At 41.4% G+C, this 16697-nt stretch overlaps 1 protein-coding gene across 3 annotated transcripts in view; it reads left to right on the forward strand.

The window, feature by feature from the left end:
• Positions 1–8914: 8914 nt before the first annotated feature.
• Positions 8915–16697, forward strand: part of slc44a1a (solute carrier family 44 member 1a) — a 42687-nt gene continuing 34904 nt past the window's right edge. For 2 of the 3 annotated variants that reach the window (XM_088342876.1, XM_088342878.1), the window contains exons 1-3: positions 8917–9133; positions 9379–9465; positions 14794–14936. In XM_088342876.1, the coding sequence (XP_088199002.1) occupies positions 9110–9133; positions 9379–9465; positions 14794–14936 (254 nt within the window). In that variant the 5' untranslated portion in view covers positions 8917–9109. Of the gene's footprint in view, positions 9134–9378; positions 9466–14793; positions 14937–16697 lie in introns of all 3 variants that reach the window. The other variant, XM_088342877.1, reaches the window with a different exon arrangement.

Genomic DNA, 16697 nt, shown 5'->3' on the forward strand with positions numbered 1-16697 from the left:
ACGAAGCTGACTCAAGGCTCAGCGAAACCCATGGCGGTTAAGTCCATTCGCTGGATGGGCGGGGAAAGCAGGCTACTGGTGGGGATTCCCTGGTGGGAGGGCCGATGACGGCAGCTGACGGGTATCCAGTTATTGTTGCTGGTGCTGAAGAAGCTGTTGTTGCTGTTGAACATGCTAAAGAAGGGCGGCGGCGACGTCACCCAACATCTGTCAGACCTCAGGCCATTGTAAACGCTGTAGGGCAGGGCCTTCGTATCTTCCCGATCAAACGCTCGTGTGAACGTTCGCCGAGTCCATTTTTTGGTCAATTCGTACCGTCACGACCGTAACAAACAGGGGACCCAAATGCGTAACGTTTCACACAGCACTTTATTCAGGGATAGAGGAAAAAACAGCAATCTGGGGCTCGCTGGGAAGGTGTAACAGGAAGCGCCCGCGGCCGGTGACAGGTGGCGAGGCAGGATGGGACAGACAGGATAGATAATGAATCAGGATAAATTAGCCGGAAACGAAACTGGAGAAAATAATAGACAGGACAAAAATAGATGGAAACTAAACTGAAAACCGGTATTGAACAGGACAAAATAAATACCGTGCCACATCCTGGGGGATAGAAACAAATGGCTATTAGCAAATACATTCCAAAATCCCACACACAAAATAAAAATATTAAAATAACAAAAAGCATATACTAAGTACTACTTCTGTGTTAATTACATGTATATTATTAAGTAAGATTATAAATACATATTCAAAGGAATGTTTTTTTTCATCTTTGATGGCGACGTGACTTGATACCATGATGCAAACTAAGGGCAGATCAGCATTTTATGTGAAGTTGACCAATAGTGGATGGGGTGCGCGTGAGTGCAGAGGCTTTAGCCTCTCCAATTGGTCTTTTTGTTTTTAGTGTTTTATATCTCTCTCATTTTCCCTGAAAAATACATGCTTGGCTAAAAATGCCCTCAGTCGCCAGGAACTCATTAACCTGGGACTAAGGCTAGATTTCGACTCCTTTCACGACGACAATAACACCCACAACATCCTGAGGGATATACAGAGACCACAGACATCTCCCTGGATAACCAGCCTGCCCAACAAGCGACGGAAATGGTGGAGGGAGCGAAAGCAGAAGCGGGGCTGCCGGTCGGGCCGAGCTGCTAGGCTAAGAAGGCTACCACACAGACCAGCGCTTCTGAGCATGTTCCTGACCAATGCCAGATCCATCATTCACAAAATTGATGAATTGGAACTGCGGATCGCTACCAACAGCTTCGTCCAGAATGGCAGTATTTTTGTTATTACGGAGTCTTGGCTTCACCCGCGGATCACAGATGCTGCAGTCTAACGAGCAGGACGCACGCTACACCGGCACGACCGAGACCCCTGTAAAAAGAGGGGTGGGGGACTATGCGCTTACGTGCATAACGCGTGAACCAATAACAGCAGATTCATTGACACACACTGCTCACCCGATGTAGAGGTTCTAGCAGAATCTTGTCATTGTAATTGCTGTTTACGTTCCACCGGATGCTAACGTTAGCATGGCGCTAAATCTCCTGCTCGCTGCTATCAACAAACAGCAGCTTGCACACCCCGACGAAACTTATATCATCGCCAGCGACTTTAATCAGGCATGTTTAAGGCCTGTACGTCCCAAATTCATTCAAAACGTAGACTGTGCAACCAGGGGCGACAAAACACTGGACTGTGTGTACAGTAACATCAAATATGTGCACAGATCTCCCCCCCCCCCCCATCTAGCTGAATCCGAACATCTCTGTCTGTTCCTCACCCACTCATACACCCCCCTCCAGAGAAAACAAAGCCTGCAACAAGGACAATACAAACATGGCCTGAGGGAGCTCTCTCTTGGCTGCAGGACTGTTTTTACCGGACTTGCTGGGAGGTATTTGAATATCATGACCTCCAAGAGTACACTGATACGGTACTATCTTATATTAGACACTGTATGGACAACGTCACAGTAAATAAAAAAAATCAGGATACACCCAAACAAAAAACCCTGGATGTCCAGCAGGGTGTGCACCCTCCTTAGACACCGCAACACCGCCTTCAGATCTGGAGACAAGGCGCTTTACAGCACGGCCAGGACTGACCTGAGGAGAGGCATTAAGGATGAAAAGGCAGCCTACACGAGAAGGATCGAGGACCACTTTGCTGAAGGATCGAGGACCACTTCGCTGGAAATGACTCTAGGAGGATATGGCAGGGTCTACAACACATCAGAAACTACAGAGGCAACAACCTGGCGACACCTAACACCACACCCACCAACAACCAGCAGCAACACACTAACACTTCTGGACCATGAAGTAAGACGTGTCTGAGAACTGTAAACCCCAGGAAGGTAGCTGGCCCAGGTGGAGTACCAGGGAGGGTACTCAGGGACAGTGCTGAACCGCTGGCTGGGGTCTTCACCACCATCGTTACCGTCTGACCATGCTTCAAAACCTCCACCATTAAACCCATTCCCAAGAAGTCAGCAGTGGAAAGCCTCAATAACTAAAGGCCTGTTGCACTCACGCCTGTGGTCATGAAGTGCTTTGAGAGGTTGGTGTCCCAGCACATCAAGGACTCCCTACCACCCACAATGGACCACCATCACTTTCCCCCCAAGGATGTGTAATTTCCCTGACAATACCATGGTCGCCCTCATCTCTGAAGGGGACTAGGCGGCGTACAGGGATGAGGTGGAGTCACTGACAACATGGTGTTTTGAAAAACAACCTCCTATTGAACACCACAAAAACAATATAAGTCATACTGGACTTCAGGAGGAAAAGCCAGAAAGCAGCACCACTCATTATAAATGGAGACTGTGTAGAGAAGGTCCACTCTTTCAAATCCTTGGGTGTGCACATCTCCGACGACCTCTCCTGGCCTGTTAACACCAGATTGTAGGGGAAGGCCCAGCAGCGGCTCCATTTCCAGAGAGTGCTCAGGAAAAAGTATCTGGGAACAGCAGCTGCTGGTGTCCTTCTACAAAGCCACAGTAGTCGTGGATTAATCATCTACGGGTGTCGCGTAGTGATGACGTCACGCCGCGCTGTCCCGGCGCCGATCGAAGGCGACGCGTCACGTCAAGCTCTCATAATTTTCTTCATTTCAGCGCTTTTCTTTATCTCTACAACCTACTATATTGTGCAATATTCTAGAGAGGAACTACTGTTACTACACCCTGTGGATATTACGGCTTTTAATCTCCACTTTTATCGAATATTGACAATTTTAATGCTGAAATTAGGAACGAGAGTTTCGGGTTCGAACCCGTAAATGGGGAAGAAGAGATGGATTATTGGTGAAAGCCAGAAGAAGAAATGGACGTACTCCTATTCCTAGTATAGTGCTTGCTAACGTTCAGAGGCTTTATTACAAAACTGATGAATTGTTTATGAGGATACATACCCAGAAAGATTTCCGTGATTGTAACGTTCTTTGTTTTTCTGAAACTTGGCTAAAACTATCACATCCTGATTCCCTAGTCCAGCCGCCGGGATTTACGATTTTCTGTCAGGATCGAGACACAGATATCACAGGTAAATCTAGAGGAGGCGGAGTGTGTTTTTTGGTGAACGACAGCTGGTGTACGGATGCTCGGATTATATCCAGTGGATGTTCTGCTGATTTGGAATACGTGACCATTAAATGCAGGCCTTTCCATCTTCTTCGTGGTTTCTCATCAGTGACCCTCACCGCAGTACATATCCACCCCAGGGCCGACGTCGATGTCGCACTAAAAGGATTAGCAAGCGCTATATCCAAGTACGAAAACAAAGATCCCAACACCCTATCCATAGTATTAGGTGATTTCAACCAGGCCAATCTTCGTTCCCTACTACCAAACTATAAAAAACAATTCACATGCCCAACCCGTGGTGAAAAGATCAACGACCACTGTTATTGTCCAGTGAAGCAGGCGTACAAATCTGTCAAACGGTCAAGTCTGGGGAATTCCGATCACTCCACGGTACTACTCATACCCGCCTACAGACAACAGCTTAAGCAAGGTCCACCTACCAGACGTACCCATCTGACCTGGTCACCAGCTGATGTGGATAAACTGCGTGGATGTTTAGAGTGGGAAGTACTCAAACACGGGAATGACATCAACGAGTACACGGACACGCTGTCGAATTACGTACTTTTCTGCCAGGAGCTCTGTCTACCTACTACGTCCAAAACTCAGTACTCCAATTCAAAACCATGGTTCAACAAGTCCATCATAACTCAGTAAAAAGGACCAAAGAAGACTATTGGTAATGTGGACGATGCTCTACCTGATCAGCTCAATGACTTTTAGGCCCGATTTGACAAGGACAATAGTAGTACTCCAGTGCCAGCCCCGGTCACTGAGGACGACAATCCTTTGATCATCAGTGAAGAGGAGGTAAGACGTGGTTTCGAGTCTCAACCTGTGGTGTGGCAGTTGGACGACCCAAGCACCTTAGTTCACAAGGAATTTAATTCAAAAGAGTCTTCATTGGATATAAAAAGGCAATTTCAACATTTTTTCATGATGCTTACATCACAGTAAAAGCTGTCTTTGTCTTTTCTATGCCCACATTTATGTCTAAATTGTTTATGTTATCTATTGTGTTCCAGAGTGGCCGTCCCATAAGCGCGGACAGGTTGGACAGAAATATAAAAAAAAAAATCATAATCAAGTAACCAGACTTAAGGCAGAATTTACTTAATATTGATGATAAAAATACATGTGACCATTGTGGCACGTTATTTTAAAAATAGTAATTATTTGTACTTACTACTTTAAAAAAAATAACTGCGTTAGTAACTGAATTACTCTAATGTAAAAGTAACTAGTAACCAGGAAAATCAGTTATTTATGTTACTTTGAAAAGAAGTTGTTGTATGTTAGAGAACTAGAAATTTTCCAAAGGGAATTCAAGCCACCTCACCAGCAGCATATTTATCCTATACTTGAAATGCAACAAAAATAAACAGTGAACAATATGAAATAACAACAATCAGCATGTACTTAAACACGCACAAATCATACAGTGAAGAAACTAAGTATTTGAACACCCTGCTATTTTGCTATTCCTCCCACTCAGAAATCATGGAGGGCTCTGAAATTTTTATCATAGGTGCATTTCCACTGTGAGAGGGATAAACTAAAAAGAATAATCCCGAAATCACAATACTTTGTTTTTTTTAACGATTTGATTTGAGTGACATAGCTGCAAATAAGTATTGAAACACCTGAGAAGATCTATCTATCTATATATCCTGGTCATATCCCTTGAGAGAGGTGACCGATAGCAAGACAAACACATACAAAAACAAAGAAAAAAAAACGGAAAAAGTAGCAAAAACACACACTATTTTTTGGGACCTTGGCCAACCTAAATGCCCAAACACCCAAACAAGTTAAGCACCTTGGCACCCAAGTTGGTCATGATTTCGTCCCTCCAGATAAAACGGGACACAAGGAAGCGGCCATGTCACTCGGGTCAGGGTGACACAACACACTCTTCTGTTCTGCAGCACGACCTGACAGCTTTCACTGGTTTACGCCTGCTGCATCATACTGGTACCCTGCCCATCCCTTAGAACACGTCTAAACATCCCACTATCCGTTTACAACACCTCTCCACTCATTCCTATGTAGGGAAGGCAAATTACAGTGCCGGCTAAACATTCTTGATGCATGTCATGTTACAGCTTCGAAAGAGCCGCATTAAACCAGTTTAGAACAGCTCCTAAAGAGCCGCATGAAACTAGTTCAAGAGCCGCATGCGGCTCGAGAGCCGCGGTTGGCCACCCCTGCTCTAGAAGTTACAAGTCTGTATCTCTAACAGAGTCTGTTTTAGCAGGGGGGGGGGGAATTTGGGCAGGCATTTTGCCTGTCGTTGTGTTTTTGTTCTCATCAATTCCAGCTGCTGATAATGGCCCAATTGCCTCCATTTGCAACAAGGCCATGAATGGAGCTGGGCCCTTTTAAAAAGAAGATTTATAGAGGAATGTGGAAAAGAGCTGTGAAAATTACGGTTTGAGACACTTCTGTTTTGCTACAATTTTTATCAACATTCTGTGCTCTTCCAAGCAACTGTTTTGGCCAAGCCCTATTGTTCGTTTGCCTTTTTTTTGTGCATCAAATTTAAAAGTAACCAAGTGCCATAGTTTTGATGTGCGTGGTTTTATTATGAGGACATAACAAGCAATATAGAAAGTACAAAAAATTAAGCATTTAAAAATGGGTAAATCTAGTTTTAATGCTGTTTGCATTAAATAGACAATTTATTGACTATAAAGTTGTTATATTGTACTTGGAATCTTTGAACCAATCCTTGTAATTTTTTAGAAAACTTCAAAAAAAATTGTGTTAGCAGGTCAGATTTGACCTGTTATTCAAATCAGCCTGAAATTACTTTCAAATTAGTTACCTTTCAACATTTTTTTTACAGACTTGTAACTTCTAGAGCAGGGGTCGGGAACCTTTTTGACTCAGAGAGCCATAAAAGCACAATTTTTGGAAATGTGTTTCAGTGAGAGCCATATAATATATTTTAAGACTGAATTCAATTAAATGTGAGCATAACAAGCGTCTTAATTTATTATTTTAAATAATGATGTTATAATACTCACCATTAATGCGTCTTATGGTGCTGCATGGATTTGCTGATGGTTTTGTAGTCTGGTTGGTACTTGGTGAGTTAAAGCTTCATGCAGGCATTGACGCCTTCATCCGTTAAATGTGATCGTAGGTTGGACTTGATGTTTTTGAGATGTGAAAATGACTGCTCACATGAATAAGTCGATCCAAACATTGTCAATACACCAATACTCACACGCCTCAGTGTGTGGTATGTGACTGGAAGCGCGTTCCAAGCTTTGAGAATCAGCTCGTCTTTGGATTGAAGTTTGTCCAGTTCTGTCCTCATGTGCTTGCTCGCCAACTCCGCTTTCTGTCGTGCAATTCTTTCCAATTCTTCATTCAGTGATTTGAACTTGCTCATCCTCATCTCTGAGGCCTTCAGGTCAGCCACTTCTGCTTCAAAATCTACCAGGGAGACATCAGGAATGCAACTCAGGTCGGCTGTGTTCAGTGAACACTCGTTTGGATGGGTGGTGAATAAGACCACAGTGCTCACGAAATTCTCCAAAGTGCGCTTTGAACGACTGGAGGAGACCGGATGTGAAGCCAGCTAGCTGGTGGAGATGTTTTGAGTGGGCTCACTTGTTGTGTATGCCTCTGTAAACTCTGTTTTTCGAAATGTAGTAAGCGACCTGTTTCAAAATCCTTGATCAAGAGCTCCAGCTTGTTTTCAAAAGCAAACACAACGTGTTGAAGGAATAACACTGTATTTCCAACGCCTTGCACTTTAACGTTGAGCTGGCTTAGATGTTCGGTAATATCGACGAGATAATAAAACTTGAGGAGCCACTCAGTTTTCGCTACCTCAGGATGCTCGTTGCCTTTCGTTTCAAGAAAAATCCGTATTTCGTTGAGGCAAGCCGTAAAACGGCTGAGCACCTTTCCTCTTGACAACCAGCGCACATTGCTCTGCAAAAGCAGACCGTGCAAAGGGGGCATGGCGTGTGTCGAAGTGCCGCTTAACATTCGACTGTTTCATCGATGCAATTTTGTCATAGCAAATTAGGCATACCTCTTCACAAAGGCAAATTCTTCGGGCTGTTCGTCCTGAAATGTACGATATTCATCATCTTTTTTTCGTTTCGCCATCTTCTCCGTCGAAGAGTTAGTTTTGAGCTAATGACCAACGGCCAAGTGCCAATGGACGCAAAAGAGGGCGTGTACCTGGCCAACATCGGGTATTATCATCCCATTAAAATAGACAATCGCTCGTGCAACTCTGCACAAGACATGATCAATAGAAAATCGATGGATGCATTTAAGCAAACGATAATTTTTTAAAACCCAAATCTGCGAGCCAGATTTGCGAGCCATATGTTATCATCAAAAGAGCCATATCTGGCTCGCGAGCCATAGGTTCCCGACCCCTGTTCTAGAGTAACCTTCTGTGGCATTAATAAGTCAGCACGGTGAATTTGGGGTCACTTGGAGTTTATATTCAGGAGTTAGCAGGGGGGGGGAATTTGGGCAGGCATTTCATTTTTCCTGCCCAAATCCTCCCCCCCTGCTAAAACAGACTCTGTTAGAGATACACAGACTTGTAACTTCTAGAGTAACCTTCTGTGGCATTATTAAGTCAGCACAGTGAATTTGGGGTCATTTGGAGTTTTTATTCAGGAGTTAGCAGGGGGGGGGGATTTGGGCAGGCATCTTGTTTACACCGCGGGATCCAATGCAACCAGGGTTTCATTCACAATAAAAAAGACATTACATACGGATATTATAGTAAATCAAATAAATATTATTTGTGCACAATTAGTTGTGATTGCGAAAATCATTGACGTTGGTGACTTTTGCATCCGCGTTAACAAACGCATTTTGTAGAATACGATCGCACTTTATTGTTTAAATAAACGCGTTATATAGACTAGGATCTCCCAATTGTTATAATTAGCTCACTTTATTTTTTTTAAAAAGCGTATTATATAGAATACGATCGCTTTTGTTGGAAGCGCAGCAGAATAGCAGAATGCGCGTTCACGCGAGGGGGGGAGGAATCTGCACAGCAGTCGGATTTGGGGGGGAGGAATCTGCACAGGAGTCGGATTTGGGCACAACACCTAAAATGCCGTTTGCTGCGTTCTCTGGGTGTCGGAAGTTAGAGAATAACCGGAAGCAATATTTTCATGTTTTTCCCAATCACACACCAAATTCTGCCATGATTGCATGAATAAAACATAATCATGTCCCATTTTAGTTAAACCACTCTATTACTTATCCTTGGCACCTGGATTACTTACTGTCATGAAACTGATATTCCCGACATTCAGTAAAGGCATCATAAAGTATTCTGTTGTCTTCCGCGTCAATTGCTTTGTGACGTTACTTAAGTCGTGCTTACATTTTTAACTATTGTCGGAATTGGAAGCAATGGTTCCCAAAGACTGAAAGATACACTTATAGCAAAAGAAACTCTGAACAAGGTTGCCAACGCCCTGCCTTTCTACAGCTGTCGTGTTCCCGTCTACAATGGGATGTTTCAGCAGCACGGAGGTAAGTTAGCCAAAGTAGAAATGAAAACATAAAATGGCAGTTTCAAATGATAGTAATGACAGTTGCTACACTTCTTTTTACAATTCACATCACATTTTAACAAAGGCGGCTTGTTATGCCAGAAACGCGCAGCCACAAGCCCACGACGACGTGAGCTTGCACTTAAGCATTGTAGCTTCTACGGTCTACCTTGTCTCTCAAAACTTGTTTAAGCTCAAGTTTTTTTTTCGTTCATGTTTTGGCAGAGCAAACGTGAATGGAGCCCGTTGAAAGATCGAAGTTGTACAGACATCACATGGCTCATCATCTTCATCATTTTTTGCATTGGGATGGTATGTGGAGTCAGCCTTCGAATGGTTGTTTGGCAGTGTTTGAGGCACTTTACTTACAAAAATAATAAATTAGAGGTACTCTCTTTTTCTTTAAAAGCATACTGCGTTAGTTTTTTAATTACTCTGTTGTAAAAGTAACAAGTTACCAGGGAAAGTAAATATTTCCGTTACGTTAAAAGAAGTATGACAAAAAATTTGAAAACATTCTGAGCAAATACCAAACACCGTGGTGACATCTTTGACCAGAGTTTACTTGACGCGATTGCGGCTTGTCTCATTAAAAAAGCCGTCTCTTTCTGGTCCTTAACAGTTCTTTAGTTTTTGTTATTTAATCGTTAGATTACTAATTATTCCATCCATCCATCATCTGCACCGCTCATCCTCGCTAGGGTCACGGGGTGCTGAAGCCCATTCCAGGCATCTTCAGGTCGTGGGCAGAGGACACGCTGAACTGGTGGCCAGCCAGTCGCAGACTACCAATGATTTGGTAAAATTATGCACCGAATGACTTAAAAAGGGGCAAAAACAAAGAAAAAAAACAAAAAGAAATACAATAAAAAAGAAAAAGAGAGATGAAAGTAAAAACTTTACAATTTAATATAAAACGATCAACACTGAAAAACAGGGAATATAATTAAAATATTTATATTATACCAAAGAGGCAGCACGGCGGCGCAGTGGTTAGCGTGTGTGCGGCATAGTTCTGAGGTCGTGGGAACCTCCTGAGTGGGTTCAAATCCAGCTCCCGGCCTTACTGTGCGGTGTTTGTATCTTCTCCCCGTGCTTGCGTGGGTTTCCTCCGGGGACTCCGGTTTCCTCCCACATTCCAAAAACATGCATTTCAGGTGAATTGGCCGGTCCAAATTGTCCCTCGGTGTGACTGAGCGAGTGAGTTGTCTGTCCCCGTGTGCCCCGCGATTGGCTGGCAACCAGTCCAGGGTGTCCCCTGCCCACTGCCCGATGATTGCTGGGATGGGCTCCAGCATCCCTGCGACCCTACTGAGGATAAGCGGTGCAGCTGATGAGATGAGATATAATACCAAAGATAAGATACAGAATAATTTAACCGTTTTCATACTCAACAAATTTAGAGTCACACAACACAGATGGCAGACAGGATGGCATTAATCCCCCTTCCAGGATGACCAGGATGCAATGGAGGTTACAAGGGCATCGATAAACAATACACAGACAATCCTCATGAAATAAAGGTCATTCATAAGCAGTGGAGTATTAGTGTGTTTTAAGCTTAGATTTAATCAGTTCTCCTCACGTTGCAGAACAAATCTCAGAGGGCAGAGAATTTCACAGCACAGGGGCCAGAATTTCTTCTTGGGAGCACTAGTAGACCATCTTTTTCCAAAAAAAGGGTCCGAGCAGGAACATAATTTTTACTTTGCCTGAAGCTTCAATAAAAATGTTAATGCAATTTTCTTTTTTAAAAAAGCACAATCTAACCCTTGTAGCTTGCAGGTACATATTGTGATCCTTTTTATGTTTTTCTGTATTTTCAATCGAAGAGAGCATTTAAAAATATACACTTGGTAACTTAAATTCCTTCCAGGTTGTGAAAACATGTTCTGTTGATGTTCAAAATGGGATGGGGCTGTCATTTATATGTCACTACATTTTTTGGAGCCAACCACATACACGAAAGATGCTATGTACATTATTTTGAAGTATATAATTCATAATCTTGCTTTCCCGGGATTTTGGTATTTTTCTATTCAGTGCCTTGTCTCAATTATATGTGAAATACAATTTTCTTGTTACGTGTTCACACCAGTTGGTGGCGACACAGCCCAAATGATGGCGGTTTACAGACAAAAATAACGGGTGAGGTTTTTGAGGAAACTGCTTTCTCCAAAAACTTTGTCATGTATTGAAAAGCTCTAATTAGGCCATATGAAATATTCACCAAGAAATTGTACGTGTATGTATATACAGTTCAGTCAGTTTTTTTTTTGTTGTCACTTTTTGAACTTGTACCTGAAGGGCATGTAAAGTAAATAAATCAAATACTATATGTGTATGGATATATCTGATGTAACTGAACATTTTGAGTGGTTGGGGGTCAAAATCTATGCTAAATGGCTGAGCTATCACTCAAGTTTACGTCCAAATAATGTACATGGACATTCATTGTGTCACAAAAGGAAATGCATGCTACGAAGGTTTAATTGAACCCTGTCACTTCTTCTGTCGCTAATAAAACATATTTAGCTAATCACAAATACTTTTCACAATTGCGATTACCGTAAATTCCGGACTATAGAGCGCACCTGATTATAAGCCGCACCCACCACATTTCGGGAGGAAAACCGATTTTGTACATACACAAGCCGCACCTAAATATTAGCCGCATGCGCCCACATTGAGAGAACGCAATACAAACACGAAATTGTTTTTTTTTTCCGGGTTTTGGTTTGAACAATTTTATTGACACTAGTAACATCAAATAAACAATTGTCGAAAAAACACAGCCGTAAAAATGAACGGAAAATGATACCGGTACTTAAGATTTAATGCAGACCTGCAGAGTCCGGGTGCCCGTTGAAAGTAATCCAAGGAAAAAAGTGTATATTTCCAAAGGTAAGGGTGGGAAAAATGTATATCCACTATTGTCGGCCGCGTCCACAAACACGTCTCACCTTTACTCCACTTCCCGTCAGCCCGCATTTGCCCAGCCCCTTCTTTCTCATTTGCTCGTCCAAAACATATCAGAATAATTTTCTAAAATAAATATACAGTTGCAAATACATATTATACATGGTTACGCATATTTACAAAGAAAAACGGTACACCGAGAGAGTTTTCAAAGCTTTAATAATAATATTATAACTTTCATCCCAAACCGTGCCTGTGAAGGGTAGCAAAACGTTACTAGCAACACGCTCGCAACTCACTACACAGCTCTGTTAAAAAAACATACCGTGCGTGCAGTAAGCACGGTGAACCGTCCTCATCTTCCGCCTTATAACTGACGTCATCAAAGTAGTCTTCCTTCAGTATGGGAAAGAGACTTTGTCATATAGACGTCGTCCCACGCTCCCTTATCCAAAAACAGTAAGTAAAGTAAAGTTTACGTGCGTTAGCTCTGTTTCCTTCTATATCGGACTGCTCGATTGCGTTCAGCTTGAAAGTTTCGTCATGTGCCTTTCTCTTTGCAATTTGCATGATGAGGATATGTCTACGCTAATTTAATTTGTGCACAAACTAAGAAGTTGCAGTCTAAATCTTACCTTTTGTACTCGAGCGCCGCTGGCGGGCGTTAGAAAAATTACATAAATTGGCCGCATCACTGAATAAGCCGCAGGGTTGAAAGTTTGGGAAAAAAGTAGCGGCTTATAGTTCGGAATTTACGGTACTTTGTTTTTTTTCTCTCCACCCCCTTTGTGACCACCTTTGACTGAAATTAATAGACATCAACGTGCAGCGACTCGCACGGAAGTAGACAACACCAGAACTCTGTGTGTGTGTGTGTGTGGTCATCATGGCAGGTCAATTTTTAGTTTCAAAACCACTCACCACTTCAGTATTTTAGACACATTTTGGGTTTACACCGAGTGACAGCGGTAAGCCCCATAATACCGAAAAAGTGGTCCGCTTACTTTGTTTCAAGAAGGTTCCTGTGAAAGGAGCAAACGTGTCCAACCGGGTACAATTTCTTTGAGGTAGTCGGCAAAGAAAGATTGGCAAACAATCTAGGGGTTGCAGCTTGTCAATTGAATATACATGAAGTTTACGAAATGCAAACAAGACCGTGTAAAATGGCACACGTTAACAGATAGTATTACACTACATTGTTACTGAAATGCTGCTGTCCAATACGGTTGACAAACCAGCGTTCTGAGACATGCTGTACAAGTTTTAGAAGATGTACGACCCACCCGGCAAAACATACATGTAAATTCCGGACTATAAGCGGCAATTTTTGTCACAAGCTTTCAACCCTGAAGCTTATGCATTGATGCAACTAATTCATGCAAACAGCCGCCCAGGCCACCCAAGCAGTAAAGGTAAGATTTGGCAGACTCAAGTTTAATGTAACTTATCGCTTTGTACATGAATAAAACTAACATGAACAGACCCTCATCATAGAAAGGGTGTCAATCAAATGGGGAGTGCTAACTACCATTATTTACGATTCTGTTTTTTTATATTCAGAGATATGTCGGCGACACAAACGGATTACAAGATGCAACCTCCAACAAAGCAGAAATGTTTAAGGCGGATTTCTATTCATCTGTCAGCATTATTGTGTGTTTTTGAATAAATATTTTACACGGTTGGGTTGTAAGGATTGTCCTTGATGTAACAAAGCCATTTTTATAGACATTCAAAGAAGTTGACGGGGACGTAATGGGTATATTTTGACGTAATTAGTATATTTTTAATCCCAAGAGTTTAAGCTCTTCAATGATATGTGGCATGACATATTTAAGTGACATGTACAGACAGGCAACGTTAAGTGGTTATGGTATTGTATATTATTAAAACTCTTACTGTGTACCGTCTATATTTGTAAACATCTTGTTTCAATGTGGGCGCATGAGGTTTGTAGTTAGGTGCGCCTTATATATGTAAAAAACGTTTTTCCTTTTAAAAATGTACTGGGTGCGCTCTAAAGTCCCGAGTGTTTATAATTTTCCACAATTAAACCCTAAAGAACAAATTTGTTGACAACATTTTGAAAAGTGGGTTTGTTTACATTTTTGTACAATTAGTCCAATTATAATATGATCTTTGGATAAGGTGGAAGGTAAAGAGTATCTCACATATTTTCAGGTATATCGCTTACATTTCTATGCATTTCTGTTTATTGTCAAGTTAATTAACAAACACTTGAGTTTTACAAAATAATTTGTTGTTTTGTGCACTATTTTTCTATCTGTTCCAAACTTAAAATATTTAATTAAAGAGGAGGAAATTACAGATGTCTTTAAGAAATCCAATACAATTAATTCTAGAAATTTGTAATCGTGACAGCCCTGCCTTTCACAAATGTAGAGGTATTTACTAAAATGTCCCTTTTTTGTCTTTCAATTAAACATTAAAGGAAAGCTGTCAGAAGTCTGCTAAAATGTGTATTAAAGAATTGTAATAAACTTCAAATCCTAAATTAAAAAACAAAAAAAGATAAGATAGATCGCCCAACCCTAATTCTGCATCAGAAAATTTGAGAACAGCTCCAATAACGGAATATAGCAAATGTGTATTTTAGGACTAGTCTATTAATAACTTCATGCCTCATTCCCAATCTTACAATTTGTCATGCAAGCACAGATGAAAACGTGTTAAAAAAAATTTTTTTTATGTTACTCACAGGTCTGTATATGTGGCTTCACCATTGCCACAGGAGCTGCTTCGCGACTTATATCGGGCTACGACAGCTACGGCAACATCTGCGGTCACAACAACACCAAGATCCATGATGTTGAGCTCAGCGGCCAGAACATGCTTGAAAAAAAGTATGTTGCGTGTTTATTTTTATTATTATTTTATATTTGATTATCTAATCAGATCTTCAGCAGAAGTCACCTATGTGGTGCACTTGGGCACCAGTATCACCCTAAAATCACTATAGTAGCCCGTGGACAGGTTTTCTAAAATAGCTTAAACAAATTATTGATTTGATCAGTTTTTAAGTTACATGATCAATTCTTTCTAAAATCATGCCATATTCTTGACTCAAAAGACTCATGCAACTAGACCTTTTCTTTTTCCCGTTTTTTCCCTACTATATTACTGGATCTTGGGGATGAATAAAGTATCTATCTATCTATCTATCTATCTATCTATCTATCTTTTTTCAAAGCAAACCGACTGGTTGACTGAGTCTATCTTTACCCCTAGTTTTTTTTAACTTGGTTTCCTTTGAAATGATTGCATTTAATGTTGTGTTTTCAAGGACTGTAATGTGCTTGTATTTTGAGTTAAGTGATTTTAAATGCTTGAAATTGTTTCCATGTTTCACAACAAGTCTGCTTAAAAATTACGCAGACTCTGTTCTCCCGTGGCTTTGCTGTTGGAAGATGGCATTAACTGTTTGTATAGCATTGTCCTATGAAGCGTCATTGCCCCCTCCGGTCGTGCAAAGGTGGATGCTAGACCTAAACAGGGCACTTTAAAATGTGTATTAGTGCACCGATTATGTATCAAGTATGGACATTTATTATGGGCCATGCAAAAAAAAGTAGTGTTTCCCAGAGGTAAAATGGAATGGAAAGAACCTGCAACCAAAAATGTAAGCTAAATATTACTGTCATTTTATCAAACACCTATATTGGGACATAATTGTCTGAAACATATTTACAAATGTATTATTCAGATCCACAAATGTATTTGCGATGTACTCAAGATCTAATAATCATATGGCATGATAAATGCACACGGTTTATTAAAAGTCGTATATGTAAATTAGAGATATATTTGCGGATCTGCTAAATACATGATTTTCACCAGAGTTCCACTCTTAGGGGAATCCCTTGCTACAAATACACCCCCCTTTCCAGCCACAGGCTCTGTCAAAAAGAATAAGCCTCAAAATACTGGCATCCTTCAACATCTGCAAAAAGCTCCTGCAAATGTTCTATGAGACTGTTGTGGCAAGCGCCCTCTTCTATACGGCAGCGAGTTGGGGAGGCAGCGCTAAGAAGAAGGATGCCTCTTGTCTTAATAAACTGGTGAGGAAAGCGGGCTCTGTTGTGGGCACAGAGCTGGACAGCCTGACAACTGTAGCTGAGAGACGGGCACTGAAAAGGCTGCAGTCAATCATGGACAATTCATCACATCCACTACACAGCATCTTCTCCAAACGGAAGAGCAGCTTCAGCGACAGAATGCTGTCACAGTCTTGTTCCACGGACAGACTGAGGAGATCATTTCTTCCTCATGCCATGAGGCTCTTTAACTCCACCCAGGGGAGTAAAAGCCCACATTAAACCCCACCCCCACATTTGCATATTACCCTATTTTTATTACAGTGTGTATTTTATGTAGCACTATTTGAATACTCTATATCAACACGTTACACTGGGTATTTCTGTATTTATTTTATTTTATTATTATTTTATTTTCAACACAAGGATACTGTGGAAGTATGAATTTCTCTACGGGATGAATAAAGTATCTATCCATCTATTTATCTAGCTATACTAGGCAATCATCCCATAAGACCTTTGCTTTTTCCTTTTTCTCATTTTTTCTCCTATTGGATTACTGGAACTTTA

This window comes from Urocampus carinirostris, chromosome 8 (assembly GCF_059441175.1).
Source record: "Urocampus carinirostris isolate Australia breed hairy pipefish chromosome 8, RoL_Ucar_1.0, whole genome shotgun sequence".
Taxonomy (NCBI): domain Eukaryota; kingdom Metazoa; phylum Chordata; class Actinopteri; order Syngnathiformes; family Syngnathidae; genus Urocampus; species Urocampus carinirostris.